Below are 25,526 nucleotides of genomic sequence, written 5' to 3' on the forward strand. Positions count from 1 at the left end.
AAAAACAAAAAGAGAACTCCTGTCTATCCTCAGCCTCCTAAACTTTTTCCGTATCTGCATCCCTAACTTCTCCCTCATTGCAAAGCCGCCCTATAAGGATGTCTAGATGAACCCCTCTTTAACCCCTCCTCTCTGGCGAGTCCTATTCACCAGCTCACCCAGAGCCTCCTCCGAGTGCCAACTCTCCACCTGCCAGATCACACCAGACCATTCTTTCTCTTTGCCCATTCCAACCAAGGACAGGCCCTGGGACTTCTATGTCAGTGGGCTGGAGACACCTGGGCTCCCATAGCCTATCTGTCAAAACAGCTTGAAATGGTGACCAAGGGGTGGCCTCCCTACATCAGGCCATGGCTGCTATCGCAGGCCTCGTACCCAAAGCAAATAAACTCTCTAGACATGCCCCTTTAACAGTCTGTTCTCCACACACCTTCCAAGACTTACTACACATAGGGCTTTCCTCTCCCTTCCCCCTTCCAGGGTGCAAGTCCTACATGCCTTTCTCCTCGACCCTCGTCTCATTCTCCCCCTGCTCTCCCCTTAACCCCGTCAGCTTATTACCCACGTCCTCTATAACAGACCCTCTCCTACATAGCTGCAGCCTAACTGTAGATCTTACCCAAAACCCCTTTCAACATTTAACAGATCAGCCCATCCTAGACCCAGACATCCCACACTGGTTCGTTGATGGCAGCTCTCAAAAATCCCCACCCTTCACAGCAGGATATGCCATCATCCAGAGGGACCTTTGCCACAATTACAAGACTCAGACAATTGAAGCTTCACCTCTGCCACCTCACACCACCTCCCAACAGGCAGAACTGATAGCTCTCACCAGAGCTTTGACTCTGGCTAAAAATCTAAGGGTTAACATCCACACAGACTCCAAATATGCCTATAACATAGTTCACTCAAACATCCTAATATGGAGAGAGAGAGGTTTCCTAACCCAAAAGGGATCCCCCATTATTAATTCAGACCTGATCCACAAACTTCTAGAAGCAGCACTCTTACCAAACAAAGCCGCCATCCTCCACTGTAGGGGACATCAAAAGAGAAGTCTCATATCAGCCTACAACAATGCTGCAGACCAGAAGGCAAAAGAGATAGCCCTGTCCCATCCCTCCCTCCAGTTCCCTGTCATCTTAGCTCTGACTCCATCCAACCCTCCCATCACCAAAAAAATCCTCTTATCTACACTCACTCTTTCATTCCTCGTCCAAGACACTCCAACAGTTCCTCTATAACCACTTCCCCATATCCACTGCTGACCAACAATATTTAGATAACCTTACCTGCTCCTGTCAAACATGTCAACGTATTAATCCCAATTCCAACCTTAAACCTACCTCCTTTCCAACCCATCTAATGCGAGGCAGCCTCCCAACACAAGATTGGCAGATAGACTTTACTCATATGCCCCCGGTTCGGAGATTCAGATACCTCCTGGTCCTTGTGGACACTTTTTCGGGATGGGTAAAAGCATTTCCCACTACAAACAAAAGAGCCCACACTGTGGCCCAAATTCTCCTCACAGAAATTATCCCCAGGTTTGGCCTGCCTTCATCCCTACAGTCTGATAAGGGCCCGGAATTTACATCCCAGGTCACCCAACAACTTGTCCAATTCTTACAGATACCCTGGAAATTTCACATTCCATATCGTCCCCAGTCCTCAGGAAAGGTAGAAAGGATGAATAGAATAATCAAAGAAACTCTTACTAAATTAACCCTTGAGGTACATCTGGATTGGACTAAACTTTTGCCAATTGTTCTCCTCAAAGTGCGGGCTTTCCCCAGAAAGCCCCTGGGCCTGAGCCCCTTTGAGGTGATGTACAGAAGGCCCATGCTCCCTCCTGGACGCCGCCCCACTGAATCTCCTCCCATACCAAGCTTCCTACACTCCCCTTTGCTGACGGAACTCTGCAATGCCCTCTGGAAATTTGTCAACCACAACCTGCCTGCCCCTGACCCCCAAGCCCCCTTGCCCCCTTTACAAATTGGGGACATGGTCTATCTGTCAGATAATCTCCAGGGTGACCTAAACCCAAAGTGACAGGGACCATTCAAAATCATCCTGCTTACCCCAACTGCAGCTAAACTCAAGAAGGTTACCTCCTGGGTACACCTCTCTCGCCTAAAATGGGTCACTTCTGATCCTGCGCTGCCCTCCTTAACTGACCCCTATCAGGTCTCTCTCACAGGGCCTACCTCCTTAAAAATCACCCGGCGACAACCTCTATTGACCATCCAAGAAGACACTGAATGACCTGGACACTCTTCAACCTACAGCTGTTCCTGACCCAACTACTACAAGACCTCTGGACCAGCACCCTGACAGAAACCTCCTTCGAAGAACTGACCATGCTGGTGTCTCAACTATGGCTTCAGGAAACTTTCTACAACCTGACTCCAGATAAAATTGATTTCTTTACTCTCATTCTCTACATCATTCTACATCCTAATGAACACTGTTCCTCCTCAGATTCAAGCAACCACCAACTTGAGACCTTCTGCCCCTCACCCTGACTGGCCTCTTCCCGTCTCTCTAACTATAACTGCACTCTTAATCTTAGTCCTTGCTATAGGCCTAGTAACTGTCTACCCCCAGGACTGGTCACTTATCCTTCATCTTTCTGTTGGTATCGTCTACGTCATTAGCTGTGTTCTACTCCTAGGGTACTATTTCCTGCTGGGAGCCGTTCTGGAACTACTGCCTGATGACAAAGTCATGGCAACACTCAAGAAGAAACTGCACAGCGGTTTCTCTCCAGGATCAGAACCTTCAATCCTTTCTGTTTCTATGCTTTTGTTGTGGCTAGCTGTGTTTCTTTCTTTGTTGGCAGGATTTGAAGGGGCTTCTGTAGTGAGTTCACGAGAGTCCAGGGAAAAGAAAAATGATCCTCTGCCTCAAAGAAATATTCCCCAAATGATTAAGCCTGCTGAGGCCCCTGGCTGATGGGTCCCTAACACTCAGCCAGGGAATAAGGTCATGTTCATTTGGAAAACAAGCCCTAAGCCTATTGTGACCTGGCCTCATGAGGAGATTATTATTGATAACTGGAAAACTTAGGTCATGTATCAGGAAAAATTACAGAAACTAAGCCAATTGCCTTTTCTCAAAAGATTGGGACGCTAGAGATATTTGTGCCCCGCAGAATCTGAGCTCAGACAAAAAGAAACATGGGAGTCATACTGTAGGTGGTTTCAGGGTAGACTGTAAAGGACTTGTCCCTGCCAGAAATAGTCTTGTGGTATGTGGGTAGATGGTAAACAGACCACCACTGACAATGGCTGTAATAATGAGAAACTCTTGACCTTAGATGCCACTATAGTGCTTATTTCCTGAAGCAAGACGCTGTATTCACTGAAGTAGTAGCCTGTATGGAGTTAAGTAGATGGAACAATATGGTTTACGACATCATAGACCATGTTTTAGTAGAATAAAAATAGGTTTCAGGGTAAACATGTAACCAAATGTGACAAAGGACCAGGAAAAAAAAACCTTCAACACATCTTAGAATCAGGGGATATGGATCTGAAAGGAAAAACATTGTAACAGTCATTATGAAGAAAAACATGTGCTATATAAGTAGAAACTGAAAGCAATAAAGAGAGATTATCTTTGAACCTTCAAGAGACTCCGTGTGATTCTTCCCTTTCGCTGACACTGTTCATCCCTTGGGTACTCCTGGACCAGCTGGAGCAGGACTCTGGCAATTTCCTCTGCACTGCCTAACTAACAGCCCTATGACTCCTCTGTTCCTTATCCTTGCTGCACTCCCCAGCCTTCTGGCTATTCCCTGCCCCTGCTCAGACATTTATTCCTATGTTCATTTCTCATGTTATAATACGGCTCCAAGACCATGTACCATGAACCTCGGGGGGAAAAAGTCCAAACCCCTACTCACTGTTAAAAGTACAAAAGAGAGGAAGTTTCGTGAGCACCTGCCATAAGCCAAATGGAAAAAACATATGTTTCTATCCCATTACCCACTGGGGATACTCCGACGGGGGCGGGATACTAGATCAAAATCAGAAGAAAAAAAAACCAAGAACCAGTTATAAAAAACTTAATTTCCCGGTTACAGGTGACCCCTGAGCCTTATAAACCCCTAGACCTCCTTTCCCAATTGCGGCCTCTCCTAAAACCTCCCTCTGATAACCAACACCTTACCTACCTTCTCAACTCTTCTTTCCAATTCTTCCAGTACACACAACACACATCCCAGTGTTAGATATACATGTCACTGTCTCCCTCACCACACATAGCAATTCCCTTACCCTCAACCTGGCTGTCACAGGACAACTATACCTCCCCTTCCCAACAAAAAGCCACACAACTTATTGGGCCAGTCTCTGACAATGTCCTACTTTCTGCCTCTTCAAACCTAACCTGTATCAACTACTCTAGTCCCAACTACACTGGTCTTACAAACTCCACTCCCTCCTTCTGTTCCACTTGGGTTCTCTGGAACAGCACAAATAATTGCACCAACCCGGAAATCTTCATTCTCTGTGGGACCTATGCATATTCATGTCTCCCCCTTGACCTCCCTGGACCTTGCATCTTGGTCTTCCTGATCCCGGGTCTAACATTCCTCAAAGAAGAAGAGGTAGAACAAATAGTCTACCCCCAAGAGAAACCTTCCCACAGAAAAAGACGAGATGTCATAGCCCCCCTCCTGACTGGGACTGACATAGCAGTACCCCTAGACACTGGGATTGGGGGCATCTCGACCTCGGCCCATTTTTACTACAAACTGTCCCAAGAACTTAATGAGGATATGGAAAAAGTAGCAGAGTTCTTCGTTTCAGTCCAAAGACAAATTAACTCATTAGCTTCTGTGGCCCTACAAAATAAGCGAGCCCTAGACCTTCTCACCGCAGAAAAGGGAGAGACCTGCCTTTTTCTAGGGGAAGACTGCTGCTATTTTGTTAATGAAACGGACATAGTCCAGGGCAGAGTCAAAGAACTTAGAGACAGAATTGAACGCCGCAAAAAAGAGTTACAAAACCTTTACACTCCCCAAAACCTGTTCCAATAGGCCCTCCGTTGTTACTCCCTTTCTTGAGACCATTGGTACTTATCATTTTATTCCTCTTATTTGGACCCTGTCTCTTCAATCTCTTTCAAAGGTTTCTCCAAAAACGGATTCGGGCCATCTCTTGAGACCAAGTCAAGATAATTCTTTTGCTTAAAACCCTGACGGCAAAAATAGAAAATCAACACTATGGGCCTTAGACTTCCTTCCTCCCAGTCTACAAACCCCTGACCCTCATTTATCAGCACGAAGAAGCCTTAAACATAAAAGGTGCCCACATCTCTTTCTCTTTTTATATATATTCCTTAAGGTCTAGAATGAAGGAAAGTTGCATGGCTCAAGGTAGCCTGGAGTTAAAACTCCCCTCCAGGTCCTCCCCACCATCCTAGGCAAGACAAAGAACTCTCTCACCCGAAGGAAAAATAGACATTAGGTAAAATAGACATTAGGTTGATTACGCCCAGCTCCAAGCCGGCCCAGCCTCTGGCCAATCTCCAGAACTCCTTGCCCCAGCCGTTTAAGACATAACTACTCCCAACAACCTTGGAGAACAGGCCCCCTTAAGACAGTAGCTTTCTACATACATGCCTATATATACTTACTCTTTTCTTAGATAAGTGCAGCAGCACTAATCTGACTGCTGCCCCTTCTCGCCTCATTAAAGGTGATCTGTTCCTGTAGAGTGTCAGTCTCATTCTTTTTCTGAACCTCGCCTACTCTAACTTTGTACCTTACAATAACCAGATCAGGATTAAGTGTTCTGAGATTACAAAAAGGCAAAGAAAGAGGGGAATGAGAAGAGCTAACGTTTTTCTGCTCACCTTTTGGCGGTGTGGCCAAAAATAAATAAGTAAATAATAAAAGAAGGTGGTAAACACAATGACTAGATCTAGTATTCTGATAAGTTGTAATGTGTGTGTTCAAAATCCAAATCTCTGATTTCTTATCAAGGAGAAAAGCAGTACTGTAAAGTGTAAGAATTTTAAAGTTTGTGGTTTGGAATCAGGGGATCTGTCTTTGAACCCAGGCTACACTTGTTAGAGCTTCAGTGATCATTGCCTAATAACTTATTTCTCCAAACTCAGTTTTTTTAAATTTCTAAAGTGAGGGTAATGATTTGCATCTCAATAGGTTTCGTGGAAATTAAAAACGATACGCTGTACTAACGCTTAATACCGTACCAACAATAAAAAAGCTTTTGTCATTGTTATTGTTGTCGTTACTTAAGCCCTCCCCTTCCCGTCCCAAAGTGTCGCAATTCCGCCTGCTTCTTAAATCAACTCCTCCAAGGTCTAGAACTAGTCTCGGTTCCGCAGAGTGGGTTCCGATTCTCGGAAATCAGCTGTTTCAGTCCTGAGCAATTTTGCTAATTGGACTCCTCCCCCGCAAACACGGGGCGGGGCTTACTTGAGCTTGCCTACCATTTGCTGCTGCTGGAGGTGAGGTTTCGGCTTCTCTTGCCCCGCCCCTCGGGGAAGGAGGAGTTGTGGTGGCGCCAATGAGCTCACTGCCTGGGGAAGCGTTTGGCTGAATGGCAGTCGGTGCCGAGGTGCCCCTCTGGGCGTGACTAGCTCTGGGATTCTGCCTCTTTCTCAAGCCTGAGGAAAGGGGGCGGGTCCGAGACGCCGGCCGAAGCCGAGGGCGTCTCTGGAGGCCCTGCTGCCGGAACGCTTTCTGGCGACCGGAAGCCTGGGCCGGAGCTACTGCGGGGAACTGGGCCTGAGACCCTAACCAGGTACTGGCCTTGAGAGGGCCGGCGGGGGTGTAGGTGGAGGCGCGAGTTTTTTCTTCAAATGGAAGGTAGGCCCGGGCGGGTACACCCCGGAAGGGTCAGACTCTGTTTCCAGGTAGAAATAGGAGCTGTCGCTTGCTGCTCCTGCTGTCCAAGCTAGGGCTCCAATCGTAATGCCCCACTCCAGAAACACCCCTACTTCCAAGACCCGAAACCTGGCATTGTTGCATTGGTTCAGCGTCTTGGCCAACACTTACCTTTTGGTCTGTGTGTGTGTGTTTGTTTTATTGGAGGATAATTGCTTTACAGTATTGTGTTGGTTTCTGCCATATATCTGCATGAATCAGCCATAGGTATATATATGTCCCCTCCCTCTTGAACCTCCCTCCCACCTCCCACCCCATCCCACTCCTCTAGGTTGGTCTGTGTTATTTCTGATCCTCAGCAAAAGAAAAACAATACAGTTCAATTCAGAAAAGCTTATGGAGAACAAAATATGCACCTGAAAGAGTAATAGATAACTGGAGAAAGAAGAGTTTATAGCCCTTAACCTCCGTGTTTGCAATCTATTTAAGAAAGCCAGGTTTTTTGTTTTTATTTTTCATATTTAAGCCTCAAGGTTTACTTGCCGCTTTGCTTTATTAATACCAGCTGATTAGTTCCTTCGGAACAGAGACCTGGTCGTTTGGTTTTTTTTAAAGCAATACAAATACATAGTTTAAAAAGTCAAGCTCTATTAAAAGGGTTAAAACAGTGGAGCCCCTGCCCAATTCTTTCCTTCCCCTGTTCCTACTTCCCAGAGGAAGAAATGATTACTATATTAGTGGAAAAGAATCTTTCCCATCCTAAGCATTTCATTTGTAATTAAATCATATGACCTTTTCCGAGACCGCAGAAGGGGGTGTTTATTCTTTTCTGTTAGGCTCAGGCTGCAAGAAGTTTAGATTTCCTAAACAGACAGATGGCGGTGGGCAAGGAGAGGTAAGAACAATTCTTCACCCAGCCTGTTTAGTGACCGGCAAAAATCAGTTTTGAGTGAAATTGGTTTCACTCAATTGAAATTGTGAATTGATTATCTCACAAAGTTGATAATCCACATGAAAAATTAGAAATTGACAGAGGTCGAAAAAGTGTCATAGTCCTAGGGATTGAGTGACTCCTTGCACAGTGTTTAAGCATCTTAAGCATCTGCTAAAGAGTGGAGCTCCTCCTTCCAACTTGGAGAGCAGTTTATCTCCACAGAGGTTTCAGCCTCTGATAAAAGGTTTGGGGCCAGCAGGGATAATGCTGAAATAAAAACTCAAGACTGACTTTTAAATAGTCCAGCGTAAGTGTATACAAAACCAAACAAATGCATGTATAATAAGTTCACTGGGGGAGATAAATGAAATAAAGATTGTGAAAATACCATTACTGGTTGTTGAAGCTGGGTGACAGGTACATGTATGATCCTTGTACTACTCACTCAACTTTGTTGTGTGTTTGAAAATTACCACTGAAACAAAAAAGGCTTACACATTGGAGCTCTTAAATAATACTCTGTGGAAAAATATGCACCAAACTGGTAATACTGGTTACTTCTGGAGAAGAGGAAAAGGGACCAAGATTGGAAGTGGGATCAATCTAGACTTTAATTTTTTTCTTGCCGGTATGATTTAATTTTTAAATTTGTAATAATAAATAATCATGAGACTGTGGATGATTTAGTCCAGCAAAATTTCCAATTGGGAATCTACATCCTTCAGGCTCAGACCCCAAATGGCGCAGTGGGAGATGCTGCAGAACCTTGATAGCCCGTTTCAGGATCAGCTGCACGAGCTCTACTCAAATAGCCTCCTGCCGATGGACGTTCGACAGCACTTGGCTGTCTGGATTGAAGATCAGAACTGGTGAGGCCTTCTGGGAATCAGGGGGATGAAGAGAGTGATTTCTTTCTCCTGAGCCCCCAGGATCCTGGAGACACCTGGAAGGGGTTGAAAGGCCTCAAAATAGTACCAGTCCTGCAGACACACTCATCCTTGTTCTTCCTGGTCCCCAGGCAGGAAGCTGCACTGGGAAACGATGCTGCCATAGCTAATATGCTATTCTTCCACTTCTTGGACCAACTCAACTCTGAGTGTGGCCGATGCAACCAAGACTCGGAGTATTTTTTGCTACAGCACAACTTGCGAAAATTCTATCGGGACATTCAGGTACTCAGAGGAGCAGGGGATAACAAAGTAGGAATGGGAGCTGAGTGAAGAGGAGGACTTTCTGGATATGGAACATGGGACAGGACCTGGAGTTTCAAAGGGACAGGAGAAGATGTGGGGGGAAAAGGACAGAGTCTGGATTTAGGGGATCCCGGAAGAGAGAAGGGCAGAGTCTAGATGATCCTATTAGAAAGAGGCTAGGGTTTGGGGAACCAGTGGTGAAAAGGGGTAGGGCTTGGGATCCTGAAGAAGGAGAGAATACTGAGGTCACCAGTGGGGAGGGTCTGTGATGGTAGTTCATTGATGGCAGTTGAGTTTTATCAATTCTTCCTCTTTTCCTACTGCAGGCCCTTCCCACTGGCTCTACCCAGTTGGCTGAGATGATCTTCAATCTCCTTTTGGAAGAAAAAAGAATTCTGACCTGGGCTCAGAGGGCTCAGCTGGTAAGAACAATTTGGTGGTGCTGTTGAAAAGCTCCTGGAGTAGAGAGGGACCGTGCAAAGGACTCAGGAAATTTGCCTCAGAACAAGATCTCTCCACATCCTGTGATTTAATTTCAGGTCTGGATTTTAGGGGTGACAGGTCAGAGTTGAAATGTGCTCATAGCCTTTTATTTCAGGAACAACAAGAGCCAGCCCCTGAAGCACCTGGGGAGAGCCAGCAGCATGAACTTGATTCCCGGATCCTGAAATTACAGGCTATGAAGGAGGTTGGTAGATGCAGCAAGAGCTAGGGCGGGCAGGACTCAACCTGACTCCTATCACGGAGGCAGCCTCACTGGGGTCTCATCTCTTCTGCAGAAGCTGGTGAAATCCATCAGCCAACTGAAAGACCAGCAGGATGTCTTCTGTTTCCGATATAATATCGAGAAATCAGGTAGAAAGCACTTTGAGGGGTTGGGTGCCTACTGCCAGGGTATGTCGTAGAGGTCAGGGTAGTGATATAAACCGAGGGATAGCTGGTGAAGGTTGGAGGAGGTGTTTGGGAAACTGCCTTGGCCGATTGAGTGGGCTTCTGGTTCTAGCAAGACAATGCAGAATTTGCCTGAGGGCCCAGAGGTCCCTGTGCTTTGCTTGGTTCCCCTTCTTCCCCCTTTGAAACTCCCCTCTCCTGACTCTAATTGAGGTCTGGGTCAGAAAGGAGAAGGGGAAGAGCCCTAGGCCTGAGCACTTCTTTCCCTCCCTCTCCTGCCATCCAGTGAGGACACCTTCTTTGGACCCCCGTCAGAACAGACAGATGGACATTCTTCAGGAAACACTCAATGAATTGGACAGACAGAGAAAGGTGGGAGTCAGAGGACAGAAGGAGTGGGCAGCAGGGAACTGGGGAAAATGAAGCATCGGGAGCCCTGGCTTCCTGGCTTTGGTTTCTTTGTCTCTTCATGCCTAGTTGGATGGTGGAGGGTAATGGTAAGAGGCTCTCAGTACTTACTTTATGTCTTCCACAGGAGGTGCTGGATGCCTCCAAAGCACTGCTAGGCCAGTTAACTACCTTAATTGAGCTATTGCTGCCCAAGTTGGAGGAGTGGAAAGTCCAGCAGCAGAAAGCCTGCATTGGAGCGCCCCCTGTTGGAGGGTTGGAACAGCTGGAGAAGTGGTGAGAGGCACCTCCCCAACCTCACGCTCACCTATCCCTAGTCCTAACTACCACCTGTGATTTGTAGACTATAATGCCCTGAATGAGCTTCCCCAGTGGCTCAGTGGTAAAGAATCCACCTGCAATGCAAGAGACCCGCATTCAGTCCCTGGGTCGGGAAGATCCTCTGGAGGAGGAAATGGCAATCCACTCCAGTTTTCTTGCCTGAGAAATCCCATGGACAGAGGAGCCTGGCAGGCTACAGCCCATGGGGTCACAAAGAGTCAGACACGATTGAGTGACTGAGCACACACACAATGGCCTGTATATGACAAGAGACACCACCCTCCTTAATCTCTACTCCCCAGAATGATCTCAGCTCCCTTGTCTGATTGCAGCTACACTCTGCTCTTCATTCTCACCAGCCAGCAAGCCCAGAGCCCAGTCTTTGCTTTGGGGAAGGTAATGAATTGATCCACAGTCCAATTTCTCCTGCCTCTTTAATCACCAGAGAAATATCTTTTTACCTTTTTTTAGTGCAATGAATATAATGCTGCAAAAAAAGGAAAAGAAAATTACCTGTTACCTTAATATCCATTGTAGCTACTATAATATTATTAAACAAAAATTGAAACGTACTGTTCAAACTACTTTGAGACCTGTGAGTTTGTTTTTTAACTTAGCAGTATATAATATTTACTTGTGATACGTTTTTTTTGGCCATACCACACGGTATGTGGGATCCTAGTTCCCCAAGCAGGAATCAAACCCATGCCCCTTGCAGTGGAAGCCTGGAGTCTTAACCAGCAGGGAAGTCCCTACCCGTGATACTTTTAATAGATGCATCATAGTTCACTTTATGGGAGTAATATAATTTAATTAATAAACTCCTATGTTTGGATATTCAGGTTGCTTTTAATTTCTTGCTATTGTTTTCTAGTAAACTGTCTTATCTATTGTGATGTTAAAAAATAACTAATGTGTCCTTCAATATATTTGATTTGAAAGATACCTATTATTTAAATATTTTCTCATGAGAAAATTTATTATAATTTAATCTATTAAAAATATACCACAGGGAACTTCCCTGGCGGTCCAGTGGTAAGACTGCGCCCTTCCACTGCAGAGGGCATGGGTTCGATCACTGGTCAGGGAACTAAGGTCCTGCATGCTATGTGGTGCAGCTGAAAGTTAATAAATAAATAAATAAAAATATATCACAACTGTTCAGGTAAATTGAAAACAGGTGTATAGGGCTTAGGGTACAGGATAAGTATTTAAATTACAGTTGCAGGATTGGCAAACTATGGCCTGTGAGTGATTTCTTGCTTTTTTTTATTTTTGGCTGTGCTGTGCTGTGCTGGCTTATGGGATCTTAGTTCCGTGACCAAGGACAAACCCATTCCCTTTACAGTGGAAGTGCTAACCACTGGACTGCCAGGGAATTCTCGACTTCTCACTGTTTTAAACAGTGCTGCAGTAAATAACCTCTTGTGCGTTTGCATGCATGCTGAGTCGTGTCCAACTCTTTGTGACCCCATGGATGGTAGCCTCCTAGGCTCCTCTGTCTGTGGAATTTTCCAGGCAAGAATACTGGAGTGTGTTGCCTTTTCTGCCTCCAGAAATAACCTCATAGTTACATCTTTATTTACAACCCTAATTTATTTCTGTAAGTTATTGGAAGTGATACTTCTGGGTTGGAGAATATATCTTTTCTTGTTGGTGGTACTGTTATTGTGTTCTTTTGTTTCATTGTTTTTATATACAAAGAGCTTTATTGCTTTTTCTGATTGTAAATATATGCCAATTGAAAAAATTTCAGACTACTGAAAAGAGGGAAAAAAAGTAAAAATTATCCATCTGCATAATCTTATCATGCAGAGGTACCCACTGTTAATGCTTTTGAATACATTTTTCCAGATTTTCCCTATGCATATACACAAATATACGTCTGTTTTAAACAGAAGTCAGATTATATCATATATGTATACTATCTTATATTTTTTAATTTAATATTTTTGTACATTTTCCATATTAAAAATTTCCACCTATTTTATCATTATTTTTAATGGTTGCATAGTATTCCGTGATATAACTGTAACATAATTTATATCTTGGGATCTCAAAGAGTCTAACATGACTTAGCGACTAAATTACCACCACATATACCCAGTACCAATTGTTTCTAATTTTTCTATTACAGATAACAAAGCCATGAACTATGACCATCTGTCTGTCCATTTGTTTGATTATTTCTTTAGGGTGTATCTTAGAATACTGTAAAGCATATGTACATTTTTGAGGCTTTTTAAAAAAGAGTTCCAAACTGCTATCCCAATCTGTTTGCTTTCATGTAGTGGATGATTGTTTTCCTGCTACCACATTGTCTATTGTTATTATTTCTTATTATAAAAACAGTAAAATATAGAAGTTAAAAGTATGGATTGTACAGCCAGACTGCCTAGGACCACATACAACTTCATTCCTTACTAGTTTTATGACCATGAGCAAGTCACTTTACTCTTTCAGTGCCTCAGCTTTATCCTCTATAAAATAGGGATAAAATAGTACCTACCTCATAGGGTTGTTTTAAGAATTAAATGTATGAAGATGTGTAAAGCACTTTAAAAAAAAGTAGAGATCAAGCATCATATGTTAACCATATTATGTTAATGAATCTTTTACTGGTTTTAATATGTGAAAGTGGCTTTCATTTTCATTCCTTGCATTATGAACAATGTTGAATAATCTTTCATACACTTCCTGGATTCTTTTTTTGTCCCAATCAGTTTATGACTTTCCACATAGTTAAAGGGGAGCTTTTGGAGCCTGTCTGGGGGTTCCAGGAAACTCATGATTCTTTCTTCCTTGGATTGTGTCATCACCCAGGTTCACAGATGGAGCAAAGCTGTTGTTTCACCTGCGGCAGCTGCTGAAGGAGCTGAAGGAATTGAGTCACATGGTCTCCTATGAGGGGGACCCTCTGATCAAAGGGGTGGACCTGCGGGAGGCCCAGGTCACAGAGCTGCTGCAGCGCCTGCTCCACAGGTCTGGAGGCCAGGAAAGGGACCCTCATGGAGGCCAGAGGGAAAGGACCAAGGAAGCCATTCTTACAGATACTGACCTCTATATATTCTCTCCACATCTCCCCAGAGCCTTTGTAGTAGAAAATCAGCCCTGCATGCCCCAAACTCTTCATCGACCCCTCATCCTCAAGACAGGGAGCAAGTTCACCGTCCGAACAAGGTTGGCATCTCAGAACTCATTCCTGCTTCCTTTTTCCAGCCCTGACACTGTGTACTTTTTGGCTTTTCAGATTTTCTCACTCTGAGCTGTTTTTTCTCTCATTTCCCCTCGGTCCACTTACCTCTTCTCATCTCTTCCCTTATCTTTTTTAAACATCTGTTCTATCCAGGAGATTGAGGTTGACCACTTTCCCCCATCTACCTCCCTCCTCTCCAGGCTGCTAGTGAGACTCCAGGAGGGCAATGAATCACTGACTGCGGAAGTCTCCGTTGACAGGTAAGTTGGGGCAAGTGAAGGGTGGGACCAAGAGATGCCCGGGACATGGGGTGATGGAGTGGAGGAGACAGCTACCGTTTACAACCAGGCCCTAGGGCTGTGTTCTTTCCCCTTCCATTACTACCTCATAGAAATAGCTCATCCCTTTTGAGTCCTTACTATGTGACATATAGCTTGTCAAGTACCCAATTTAAAATTGTCACAGGAACCCCAGGAGTTAGATACTATCAATGCACTATTCAAATGAAGAAATAACTTCAGAGAATTTATGTCTCTAGTACAAGCCACATAACTGGTGAGCTATTTGAACTTAGGTCTGTCTGACCCCAAAGACTGAATCCCTTACTTCTACATTATTTTGCTTCCTAATTATTTTTTTTTCTTTTTAGGAATCCTCCCAAATCACAAGGGTAGGTACCTAACTAGGATGCTGCAGACTCTGTGCACTGTATGAGCTACACAGTCACATGTGACAGCCCTGATGGGGACACAGATAAGGAGGAGGTCGATTTGTGTGGTACATAGACAGCGAAAGAAGGGGAGGTCTGAAATGAAGTGGAACTTTTGTTGTTTTCCTGCCAGACTCTGCTCCTGAGCTCCATATATCTTCTTTTTCTTTGGAACAGCTTCCGGAAGTTCAACATTCTGACCTCAAACCAGAAAACTTTGACCCCAGAGAAAGGCCAGACTCAGGGCTTAATTTGGGATTTTGGCTACCTGGTAAGGTGATTAAGAAGGAATGCTTTTTTTAATATTTATTTTTGTTTATTTGGCTGGGTTGGATCTTAGTTGCAGTACGTGGCATCTTTGTTGCGACCTGCGGGATCTCTAGTTGTGGTGCGGGGGCTTAGTTGCCCCGTGGCATGTGGGATCTTAGTTCCCAGACCAGGTATCGAACCCATGTCGATTGGAAGGCAGATCTTCAATGACTGGACCATCAGGGAAGTGCCAGAAGGATGCTGTTTTAAGCTTGTAGTGCAATGGAACAGGCTGGGGGAAGTTCCCAGGCCCTGGGAAGTCCTGAGGGCAAAGCTGGGGTTCCAGGGGCCTTGGGGTCTCTTCTCTGGCATTCTTTCTCCCTCCCTTCCATTCACAGACTCTGGTGGAGCAGCGTTCAGGGGGTTCAGGAAAAGGCAACAATAAGGTGAGGCCTGGAAAGAGGGTTAGGGGGCAGGAGGAACTTGCCAGAGGGCACTCTGATCACTGAGTCTTCTGTTGTCCCAGGGGCCGCTGTCCGTTACAGAGGAATTGCACATCATTAGCTTCATAGTCAAATACACCTACCAGGGTCTGAAGCAGGAGCTGACAGTGAGTGAAAATGAAGTGCATTTGTGGGGAGACATAAGGAGGGGTTAAGCAGAAACCATTCAGGGTAGGCTGTGATCAGGCCCTTACCAAACGTCTGCAGTTGGAAGCCTCACATCCCTCATTGGTGATTTCTGTCTCCTCCTCAGACGGACACCCTCCCTGTGGTGATTATTTCTAACATGAACCAGCTCTCAATTGCCTGGGCCTCGGTTCTCTGGTTCAATCTGCTCAGCTCAAACCCCCAGGTAGGAGATGGGGCCAACAGGTGAAGGGAGGCCAGGAAGGGCATGGAAGCTTGGTGTGAGGGCACTGCTTCTGAGCCACCCTGTCCCCTCCCACCTCTGCAGAATCAGCAGTTCTTCTCCAACCCCCCAAAGGCCCCGTGGAACTTGCTGGGCCCTGCTCTCAGTTGGCAGTTCTCCTCCTATGTTAATCGAGGCCTTGACTCAGACCAGCTAGACATGCTGAGGGACAAGCTGTTTGGTACCGATACTTCTTTTCTCTCAGCCTTTCCCTAACCTCTGTCTGCCCCAGCCCCCCGTCCCTTCTGTCCCAGGACCTTTGGCCTTGCCTCCTTGCATCATCTTGAACTGTCCTTCCACAGGGCAGAACTCCAGGACTGAGGGTGCGTCGTTGTCCTGGGTCGACTTCATTAAGGTAATTCCCTGCATCCCTTGCAGCTGGCCCCTGGCCCCGTCCAGTTACTAGCCCTTCCCCCACCCCTCCCTCTCCACTCCCGGGGCAGCTCTGCACCTCTTCCTGCTTTGCCATTCTTCCTTCAGCGAGAGAGTCCCCCTGGCAAGCTACCGTTTTGGACATGGCTCGACAAGATTCTGGACCTGATACATGACCACCTGAAGGATCTCTGGAAGGATGGGTAAGGCCTTGGTCAGTCTCCCTCTTTCCACTCCCTCAGGCCCAGCTGCCTTTCTGGGCTTGAGAGTGGACTCTGTGCGCCCTCATGTGGCAAATAGAGGGAGAGTGCAAAACCCACTGCAGGGTCACATCCCCTCATGTTCGCAGTAGTAGTCTCCTAGCCTGTATTTGTCAAGCATCCACTGTGTTCCAGAGCCTACTAGGTGCTCTTGATGAATTCTCTCATGTAATCCTTTCAGCCCTGCTGCGTGGTGGGTGTTGCCACCCTCAAGTGAGGAAGTGAGGGCTCAGGGAGGTTAAGGGACTTATACCAGGGGGACAGTCGGGATTCGAACCCAAGCCTGTCTGACCCCACCCCTGTGCACTTTCCACCACACTGCCTGCCCATTTGGGCAGCACTTTGCCTTTTACAAGGTGCTTTTCACCTGTGTGATCTCTCTGAAGCTTCACACCTCTTCCAGCTCTGGGAGGTGGATACTGTCAGTCAAGTGAAATGACTTGGCCAACACAGAACAGTCTGTAACAGGTTGGCAGAGCTGGGGCCCAGCCCTGGCACTCTGTCCCTCTACAAGGGGAGCAGGAAGCAGCAGGGCCTCACAGCTGCTCTCTGTGCTGCAGACGCATCATGGGCTTTGTGAGTCGGAACCAGGTGCGCCGGCTGCTGAAGAAGACTGTCTCAGGCACCTTCCTGCTGCGCTTCAGTGAAACGTTGGAGGGGGGCATTACCTGCTCCTGGGTGGAACACCAGGATGATGGTCAGCAGCTCTGCCGTTCCCTTAGCCTCTCCTTTCCTCCCCTCTACTGCTCTTGGCTTCCCCAGCTCTGTCCCAAATCCCTTGGCAGATCTGGGGTTGGGCAGCTAGGGTGGGGAGCCCCCGGGCCCAGCCTCTCCTCTCAAGCCTTCCTGTTCCTACATCCACTCTCCAGACGAGGTGCTCATCAACTCTGTGCAGCCCTTCACCAAGGAAGTGCTGCAGTCACTCCCACTGACCAAGATCATCAGCCAGTACCAGATGCTCACGGAGGAGAACATACCTGAGAACCCGCTGCGCTTCCTCTACCCGCGAATCCCCCGAGATGAGGCTTTTGGGTGCTACTCCCAGGAGAAAAGTAAGAACCATTGATATATTTCACTGGTAGGGTGCAGGGGTCCACAGGCATCCATAAATGCAGCTCTTGCATTTCAACATGGGAAAACCAACATCCAGAGAAGGGAAGGGATTTGTCCATGGGATGCTGCTAGTCAGTCAGTAGGGAGACATGGCAGTCAGGAGCGCCTGCACTAGAGGACCCTGGGGCAATGTGTCCAATCCACTGACCTTCCCTGCCTCCTTTGTCTGTCCCCCATAGTTAATCCCGAGGAACGGAAGAAATACTTGAAACATAAGCTCATTTTTGTCTCTAACAGGTGAGATATGAACTCTTTGCCCACCTTCCTTAACCCTTCTTGGCTAATATAGTGACCCAGACCTGCCCAGTTCTGGTCTCCCCAGCCTTCTCTCCTACCAACCCAGGCTCCCCAGCCCTCTGGGGTTTTTTTCCCTACTCTTTTAGTCTCTATTTTCCTGGTGCCATCCTTAGGTTGTCTCTATGGGGGTTCCCTGATAATAATCGTCATCATGACTAATGTTAATGGACATCTACTTGATGCAAAGCATAGTACTAGATTCTTTTAGAACTTTTTTTTTTTCATTTAATCCTTATGAGAACCCAGCCAAGCCAGAAATGGTAATAGCCACAGTTAATGAAAGTTCATTATGTGTCAGGCACTGGGCTAAAAGCTTTGCGTTCGTTTTCTTATTTACTGACTTCATTAACAGTCCTGTGACACAGAAAATACTGTTATTACTATTTTTAGCTGAGGAACCTGAGGTTTAATGTGGTGAAGTGTCATGCCTCGGGTACATGGCTGATCAGTAATCCAGGTCTCTCAAATTCCAGAGCCCTGATTTTAACCATCCTACTGCCTCTCAAGTATTCTGAAGTATGGTTGTTTAGGCTCAGAGAGGTTGGGTCACTTTGTCTAATGTCCCCCAACTAGTCAATGATAAGATTTAAACTCTGGTAAGCCTAATTCCAGAGCCTGTGGTCTTAAGCCCTCTGCTCTGTTGCCTTTTTACACTAGAAAAATAGCCTCTGCTTTCTCTGCCATCCCCCACTTCACCTAAACAACTGAGTCCTGCTCTTTTGTCTGTATTGGGTATCCAGACAGGTGGATGAACTGCAGCAACTGCCAGAGCTCAAGTTGGAGCCAGAGCTGGAGTCATTAGAGCTGGATCTGGGGCTCGCATCAGGGCCTGAGCACGGGGAAGGCCTGGACTTAGAGCCACTGCTGGAGGTGGGATTGGATCTGAGCATGGAGCCCATGCCGGAGCCCACACTGGAGCCCACACTAGGCGAGTTGTCACAGGGAGTCCTAGAACCACACCTGGGACCACAGCTGCAGCTGGAGCCTATTCCAGAGCTCGATCTACAGACCATGCCAGAGCCAGATTTGCCCTATGATCTGAGACACTTGAACACTGAGGACATGGAAAGTAAGTGATGATGTGCAGCTAGGGAAGAGAGGACACATTGCCTTTCCCAGCTCCCCTCCCTCACTCGCTTACAGAAAAAGCCTGTGTTCTAAGCTCCTCATTGGAGAAAGGCTGATTTCCCTGCGATTCATTTCATTAGTAAATACACATGCCTCCCCCACCCCACCTAATGCCCCCCTCAGGCCCTATCTAGGCCTCTGCTGCCATCCTCCCTCACTTTCCCTGCTGGTTTGGGAACTCCTAGTCTGAGACCAGGGCCTGACTTCTTTCTCTGGATGATCTAGTCTTTAGGGACAGCATGAGGATTGAAGAAATCATGCCAAACGGTGATCCACTGTTGCCTTGCCAGAACACCATGGATGAAGCTGACGTCTTCAACCCCAGCCACTTCTATGCAGATGGGCCCTTGAGCCCTTCTGACTACTAGGAGCTACATTTCCTCAGATCTTTCTGTGCATTTGCCCCTCCTGCTGCTCACATCATGATGTTGCTCTCCAAGGATGGGACATGAGGCATGTGCCCCTTCTAAACTGGGTTAACCCTGGGGGAATGTGAGGGAGAAGCATAATATGGGTAAGGAGAGGCAGCAATGAATCAGAAGAGATGTTACCCATGGCTCCGACTGGAGCTGCCTGCTGTGCTGGGAGGTACAGGCATTCAAGGGCAGGCCAGGACAGTTAGGAGGTACCTGTAGGGCTCAGGGCAGTGCCTTCTTTCCAGTATGGAAGGCTTTCATCATTTTAGTGACTGATAAGACTAACCTGGTGCCCATTTCATCTTTCTGGAATGCCCTTTCTGCTCAAAACAGCTCTGACTTCTGATCCCGCAGTGCCTGGGGACTCCTGTCATTGGCCAAATATACTCTTGGCCAAGAAAGCAGGGAAGGAAGCCCTGGGTCAAGGAGCAAGAGAGGGCCATGCTTAGGAGCCATACTTCTCAATTGCAGTCCCTTGTAACCTCATTCAGCTTGCTCAGCCTTAGCAGGGATTATGGCCAAAAAGATCCCAGTTACTCTATATACCAAGGGGTCACGAGGTAAGATCCCTTTCCACTGTAGCCCTGCAGAGCAGAAGGATGCATTTTATAGTGCTTTGGCCCTGTTTTTCAATTCTGTTTCTTTTTACTGACAAGCCTAGACTTACAGATCCACATAAATAAGTCTTTATTGAAAAAAGTACATAATTCAGTATAAATATAATAAATAATCCTCATCCCCAAGCTCCTGCCACTATAAATAATCCCAAAATTTCCCTTCCCATGTAATAAATATTCAGCCTCTCCTAGGTCAACATCATTAAGTCAGTCAGTTTTGGTAATTTTTCAACAGAATAAGTCTCATTAAAATTAATGGACTGATGAACTTTTTGGCTCACAGGTGTCTAGGTTGATAGATTGATCTTAGCATTACTGAGCCATGGAGGTCTGGGTGTCATCCTTAAGCTTCTGGCTTTAGGGGCTCAGAGTTGCTGCTCCGTGGGCAAAGACCCGGGCAGCTACAGCCACAAAGGCCTGGAGGCTTCGAAGGATCTTGAGACGGAGAAGGAGGCGCTGCCATGGCTGGCTGGGAATAGGGCTTGGAGTCTTCTCAGTTTCCCAGTGGTGACCCTCGGGCTGAAAGGACACAGGACACAATCAGAGAGGACTCTAAATCGTTCACCCCACCCCCACCCTCAGGCCCTGTCTCTGACACCTGCAAGCCCCTCTCCTCCAGGTCCCTAGTTCATACCTGCAAGAGTTTCCTGAGGCCCAGTACAGAGGCGTGAAGCTGGTCCACAGGGCCATCTGGGAGTAGAGAAGGCTCCCCTGTGAAAATATCTGAGCCCAGCAGCTTCTCGTAAAAAACCAGGCCTCGATGAATCCTTTGCAAGCAGGACTGGGGAGAAAAGAAAGCCATGAAAGAAAACAGATAATGGGGACTTCCCAGGCGGTCCAGTGGTTAAGATGCCGCACTTCCACTGCAGGGTCCATGGGTTTGATCCCTGGTTGGGCACAGCACAGCTCAGCCAAAATCAAAATGAAAGAAAGAAAACAGATCCCTTCTAATTACTCCGCCAAAGACTCACCTGATGTTTGCCATTCTTAAGACATGGCTGTGATCTGAATGTTTGCGTCCCTGTGAAATTCGTATGTTGAAATCCTGACCCCCAGTGTGGTGGTGGTAGGAAGTGGGACTTTTGGGAAGTTACTGGGTCATGAGGATGCAGCCCTCATGAATGGAATTATTGCTATTATAAAAGAGACCCACAGAACTCCCTACTCCTTCTCACAATGTGAGGAGACAAGAAGTCTGATCTGGAAGAGGGCCCTCACTCAACCACACTGGCACCTTGACCTCAGACTTCCAGCCTCCAGAGCTGTGAGAAATAAATGTCTGTTGTTTATAAACTACTGAGTCTATGGTTTATTGTTACAGCAGGCTGAATGGATAAGGACAGATAAACTTTTACTAATTCACCATGGTATCCAGCTCTGTCTCCAGTCCCCTCTTCCTGGGGGCCCAGACTCATCTTTGTACCTGACTGTTGTCCCTGAGTCCTTGCGGATCACAGCCATCCTCACACTGGATACGGGGGACATCATCTGTAGTCTCATCACCTCCTTCTTCTCTTGGTAGATCCTGAAATGGAGGAGGGGTGAGAAGAGTGAAGAAATAAGTACTCTCAAATCCCACCTGGACCTTTGGGCCCTTACTCTCCTTGGATCCCTACTCCAGGGGTCCTCTCAACCACTGTTCTCTCTTACCCCTGATGGCTTTCAACCCTCCAGCTTCCACCCCAGGCCACAGCATCTTCCACTAAAGCCTTAGAGAGCTCAGATAGGCTCTAGGGGCTGCCACTCACCACATGTCCCATTGGTAGGTGTGCACTCCAGGCTAGCATGCAGAGTTGCTGTGAGAGCTGTTGGCCCCGAGCCCAAGCAGGGCTGCTGTCCTCTGACACAGCCCGGCCCTGAGCTGCCCAGGGCAGCAGTAGCAGCAGCAGCATCACAGCTCTGTTCCCCAGCATCTCGTTGCCTGCCTCTCCAATCTGGCTGGCTCCGTGCCTTGCAGTCCCTGTGGAACCTCTGTCCACTTCCCCTTGCTCTGAATCCGATTCTCTCTGTTCTGTGCGTCTGGTTCCCTCTTGCTCACCGTGGTTCTGAGCTACTTCCTGTAGATTTCTCCCCTTGTCTCTGAGTCTCTTTTTAAGGTCCCTGCATTGTGAGACCCGCCCTTTAAACTAGCAGGTGACTCACAGCAGGTGGGATTCCCCTCCTGCATCATCCCCCTCCGTGGGGAGCCCAGGTAAGTGGCCTCAGTTCCAGGGGAAATGAGTCCTGTGGTGGCTGTGGCTGGAGGCCTGGGATGAGACTTCTGTGTAATGCTCTCCAGGAATAAAGTGGCCGAAGACAGGGGGAGGGGTGGGAGCAGCAAATATTTAAATGAATCTAGTCTCAAGTTCCTTCCTGTTTAACCTTTCCCTCATCTTTTTGTGTCTCTAAGCTATGTTAGCCCTCCCTTCAAACCTAATTTCCTCACCTCCTGCCTGAGTAAAAACCGAAACAGAAGCATTCATTTATCTCCCAATAGGATGGCAAGCTCAGTTTGGAATGAAGCTAGGTTCCCACCTGATGTCCTCAATATAATAAGGGGGCTTCTTTTTCTCTGTTGGGAAGTGTTATTTTCACTGTGAGAGAATGGACATGAAGGCATTTTGTGAACTGGGAAGCCACATCTGTTCAGTATAAGGTATTACTCTTCCCTCACTTTAGGCCTCACTCTGGAGGCTAGGGGAGCTGTTGGAAGGAGAGCGTCATTGCTAAGAACCATCTGATTCTTCAACCTTAGTGGCCCAAGTTTCTTGGGCTCTGTGGGATTCAGGTGATTTGGGGGTAGGGGACATCAGTGTGTAAGTGAGGGCTAGAAATCCAACTGGAGATATTCCAGCACCGAGCCCTTTGCCATGGCTAGAAAGTCCAGGGTTCTGGGTAGTTGAAGGTGCACCGTGTCAGTGACCCTGGCTGGTCCTTCAGCCTGTTGCATCCATGGGTAAAATCCGCTGATACTGATTTCATCACCATCCCTGATGCAACATTCAGTGAAACAGCTGAGACTGTGAGGTTGGGCGTGGGAGTGGAGGGTGGCCCAAATCTGGGACTGTCCCCACCCCAGTGGAGGGTCCTAGGACAATCTGGACGTCAGAATGAGGCCATGGATGACCACACAGATGGCTCCCAAGGCCTTTCCAAGAGGTTGACCCTCTTTCTCTGAGAAACTTACCCTCGACAGAGGTCTCTGTTCCCTTAGGACTATTCAAAACTGCCCAGTGAAATTTCTGATTCAAATGTGACTCTGCGGTAAATCCACCCTTTGGATAATACATTTCCAGCCTCAGAGAAGTTATCTCAGTTTGAGTGAGAAATGGTTTGCCTTCTGAGAAAGGTGGATATGCATGAAATAAGGAAATTGGGGGTAGGGTAGGGGGGCTCACCTCACTTTTGTATAATGTCTCCCATGCTTTTCCCACCTCTAGTTCCCATTCTGGGAGCCGCTTAGGATAGGAGATGGAAGGTGAACAGGAGGAGGAGGAGGAAGTGGAACCCTGGGGGATGGGATGAGAGGGAGAAGGGTGAGTTGGAAGCACGGGGCTTTGTTTCACTTCCTGGTGCTTTGGGAGTTGGGTAGGAAGCAAGGTTGGTGGGGTGACTGTGGGACTGTTGTTGACAGGAACTACTTCCAGGACTATATCTGACCTGGAGCTGCAAGGAGACCTTGACGTCAGCAAGACCTCAACCGTTATGCAAATTATATTGACAAGACACTCCCAAGCAGGCCTTTCCAGTTGGATGCCTGGACACCAAATCCAGTTGAAGTTTCCCCAGGTAGTTAGTAATGATGGCTTCTATCCAACTCTCACTTTACACCAAATACTTGGTTTAAGCACTTTTCATGTATTAACCCATTTAATTTTCACAACAGCCCAATGAGATGGGTACAAATGAGGAAACTGAGGTGCAAAGATAAGTAACTCACCTAGGATTACTATTAAGTGGCCAGAATGACCTCAAAGACTTCAGATTCTGCATTATCATTCTATTATATTGGATGCTGTGAGGGGACACTACACATCTTAACAAAGGAGCTCTTTTAGCCAGATGTTGCTGGTATCTCAGGCCTTGTAATTCTCACTGTTAAGTCTTTAGAAAATTTTTTTTGGCTACACTGGGTCTTAGTTCTGGCAAGGATCTTTGATCCTTGAGGCATGTGAACTCTTAAGTTGCAGCATGAGGGATCTTGGGATTCCCTGACCAGGGAACAAACCCAGGCCCCCTGCCTTGGGAGCGCAGAGTCTTGGCCGCTGGATCACCAGGGAAATCCCTGTTAAGTCTTTCTTAATTTGAGACCTAAATATGGAAATTTCTCAAAGTGTAGGAACTGTCCCTATTACTCAGCACCCATATTTTTTTACAAGATTTTAAATCTAGGGACCTCTGAAGTCAGGTCAGTTTGAGAAACCCTCTGAGTTAAATGTGTTTTTCTCAGTCTATGATCTCTAAGTCTAGAATCCTGACTCAAGAGAACCCTGAATCAGAAGGGTTCTAGACTTAGAGGTCATAGACTGAGAGAAAAACACATTTAACTCAGAGGTTCTCTCAAACTGATCTGACTTCAGAGGTTCCTAGATGGTGGTTTCCCTTGTAGCTCAGTCGGTAAAGAATCTGCCTGCAACGCAGGAGACTGGGTTCAATTCCTGGGCTGGGAAGATCCCCTGGAGAAGGAAATGGCAAACCACTCCAGTATTCTTGCCTGGATAATCCCATGGACAGAGAAACCTGGAGGGCTATAGTCAATGTGGTAGCAAGAGTCAGACAGGACTTAGCGACTAAACCACCACCACCACGTTGAGATGCTTTAAAACTGTATTCTCTATGAGGAATCCCATCTACGCGGCCCTCTATGTGGCCTTTAGAAACTGAACTACCATACCCTACAGACACCTAACATTCTGGATCCATTCCAAAGCAGTTCAAGCTCAGAGTTATACCCCAAGAATCCCTGAGTAAGTGTTGACACTAAATCTGTTAAGTCTGGGGAAGGCAAACGTCTCAATTTACCGTGTCCTGCCCCCTGAGGAATAATGTCCAGCTCCACGAACTAGGGGAATTTTATAGCTGAGGGGCCCTGTTCCCTGGAAATATTACCGGCGACTCTGAGGAGGGAATAATCACAGATGGGAGTTTCAGATAGTTGGCTTTAGAATCGTAGAAGATGCAGCTACTCGGGCTGTGTTAGGAGGCTGCCTCCAGCTTCCTTTTTTCTCTCCCATGCCTGAAAATGATAGGAAATGCCGGCAAGTTTCAGGAGTAACAGGGTTGGAGGTGGCGAAGTGCTCACAAGAGTACCACGGGGAGAGGGGGTGGACTGGGCCATACTGGGAATATCCAGCAATCGATTCCCAGTGCTTTGCTTTGGGCTCCCCTTACTCTAGTTTGGAGCTCTACAGAGCTTTAAAGTTCGGGCTCCAAGCCTGGGGCTTTCTAATTTCTTCTAAAGAAGGCTTAAATAAGACAAAACGTTACTCTAACACCACGGAACAGGGACAAGGTTCTGACTCCGTTTGTCCCTATCAGCGCCCCGTAGGTCTTGTTTCGCCCAGCTCGCGCGTCACACGTCTTCTCGCGGGTCCGGCTCTACCTGGCTGCTCCCGATTGGCTGAGGTGAGCCTCTCGCCCATCCTAATTGGAAGCTGAGACTGGGAGTG

At 47.0% G+C, this 25,526-nt stretch overlaps 2 protein-coding genes across 10 annotated transcripts; one reads left to right on the forward strand and one right to left on the reverse strand.

Moving 5' to 3' along the window:
- The first annotated feature begins 6,657 nt into the window (after positions 1–6,657).
- STAT2 (signal transducer and activator of transcription 2) lies at positions 6,658–21,171 on the forward strand. 8 transcript variants are annotated; one of them, XM_081595040.1, is made up of 25 exons: positions 6,658–6,844; positions 7,699–7,757; positions 8,522–8,665; positions 8,815–8,968; positions 9,316–9,411; positions 9,588–9,677; positions 9,769–9,844; positions 10,167–10,252; positions 10,416–10,564; positions 13,433–13,591; positions 13,697–13,789; positions 14,006–14,065; positions 14,455–14,475; positions 14,692–14,785; positions 15,162–15,209; positions 15,290–15,373; positions 15,520–15,618; positions 15,721–15,856; positions 15,978–16,030; positions 16,156–16,250; positions 16,868–17,004; positions 17,177–17,359; positions 17,600–17,657; positions 18,458–18,786; positions 19,071–21,171. In XM_081595040.1, the coding sequence occupies exons 2-25, from the start codon at positions 7,738–7,740 to the stop codon at positions 19,211–19,213; spliced, it is 2,607 nt and encodes an 868-aa protein (XP_081451166.1). In that variant the 5' UTR covers positions 6,658–6,844; positions 7,699–7,737; the 3' UTR covers positions 19,214–21,171. The 8 variants fall into 8 exon arrangements, with proteins under 8 accessions (XP_081451166.1, XP_081451165.1, XP_081451168.1 ...); XM_081595039.1 differs by having other exon boundaries at positions 6,658–6,779; XM_081595042.1 differs by lacking the exon at positions 7,699–7,757.
- Positions 19,931–25,465, reverse strand: IL23A (interleukin 23 subunit alpha). Of its 2 annotated transcripts, XM_081595060.1 has the most exons (6): positions 25,345–25,465; positions 24,967–25,093; positions 21,627–21,978; positions 21,302–21,403; positions 20,513–20,659; positions 19,931–20,397 (listed from the first exon to the last, which is right to left on the reverse strand). In XM_081595060.1, exons 3-6 carry the CDS (start codon positions 21,789–21,791, stop codon positions 20,236–20,238), a joined length of 576 nt encoding a protein of 191 aa, XP_081451186.1. In that variant the 5' UTR covers positions 21,792–21,978; positions 24,967–25,093; positions 25,345–25,465; the 3' UTR covers positions 19,931–20,235. The 2 variants fall into 2 exon arrangements, with proteins under 2 accessions (XP_081451186.1, XP_081451187.1); XM_081595061.1 differs by having other exon boundaries at positions 24,967–25,408.
- Positions 25,466–25,526: the final 61 nt, after the last annotated feature.

The sequence above is a fragment of the Giraffa tippelskirchi genome, chromosome 4 (genome assembly GCF_054371585.1).
Source record: "Giraffa tippelskirchi isolate mGirTip1 chromosome 4, T2T-mGirTip1v1.2.pri, whole genome shotgun sequence".
Taxonomy (NCBI): Eukaryota; Metazoa; Chordata; class Mammalia; order Artiodactyla; family Giraffidae; genus Giraffa; species Giraffa tippelskirchi.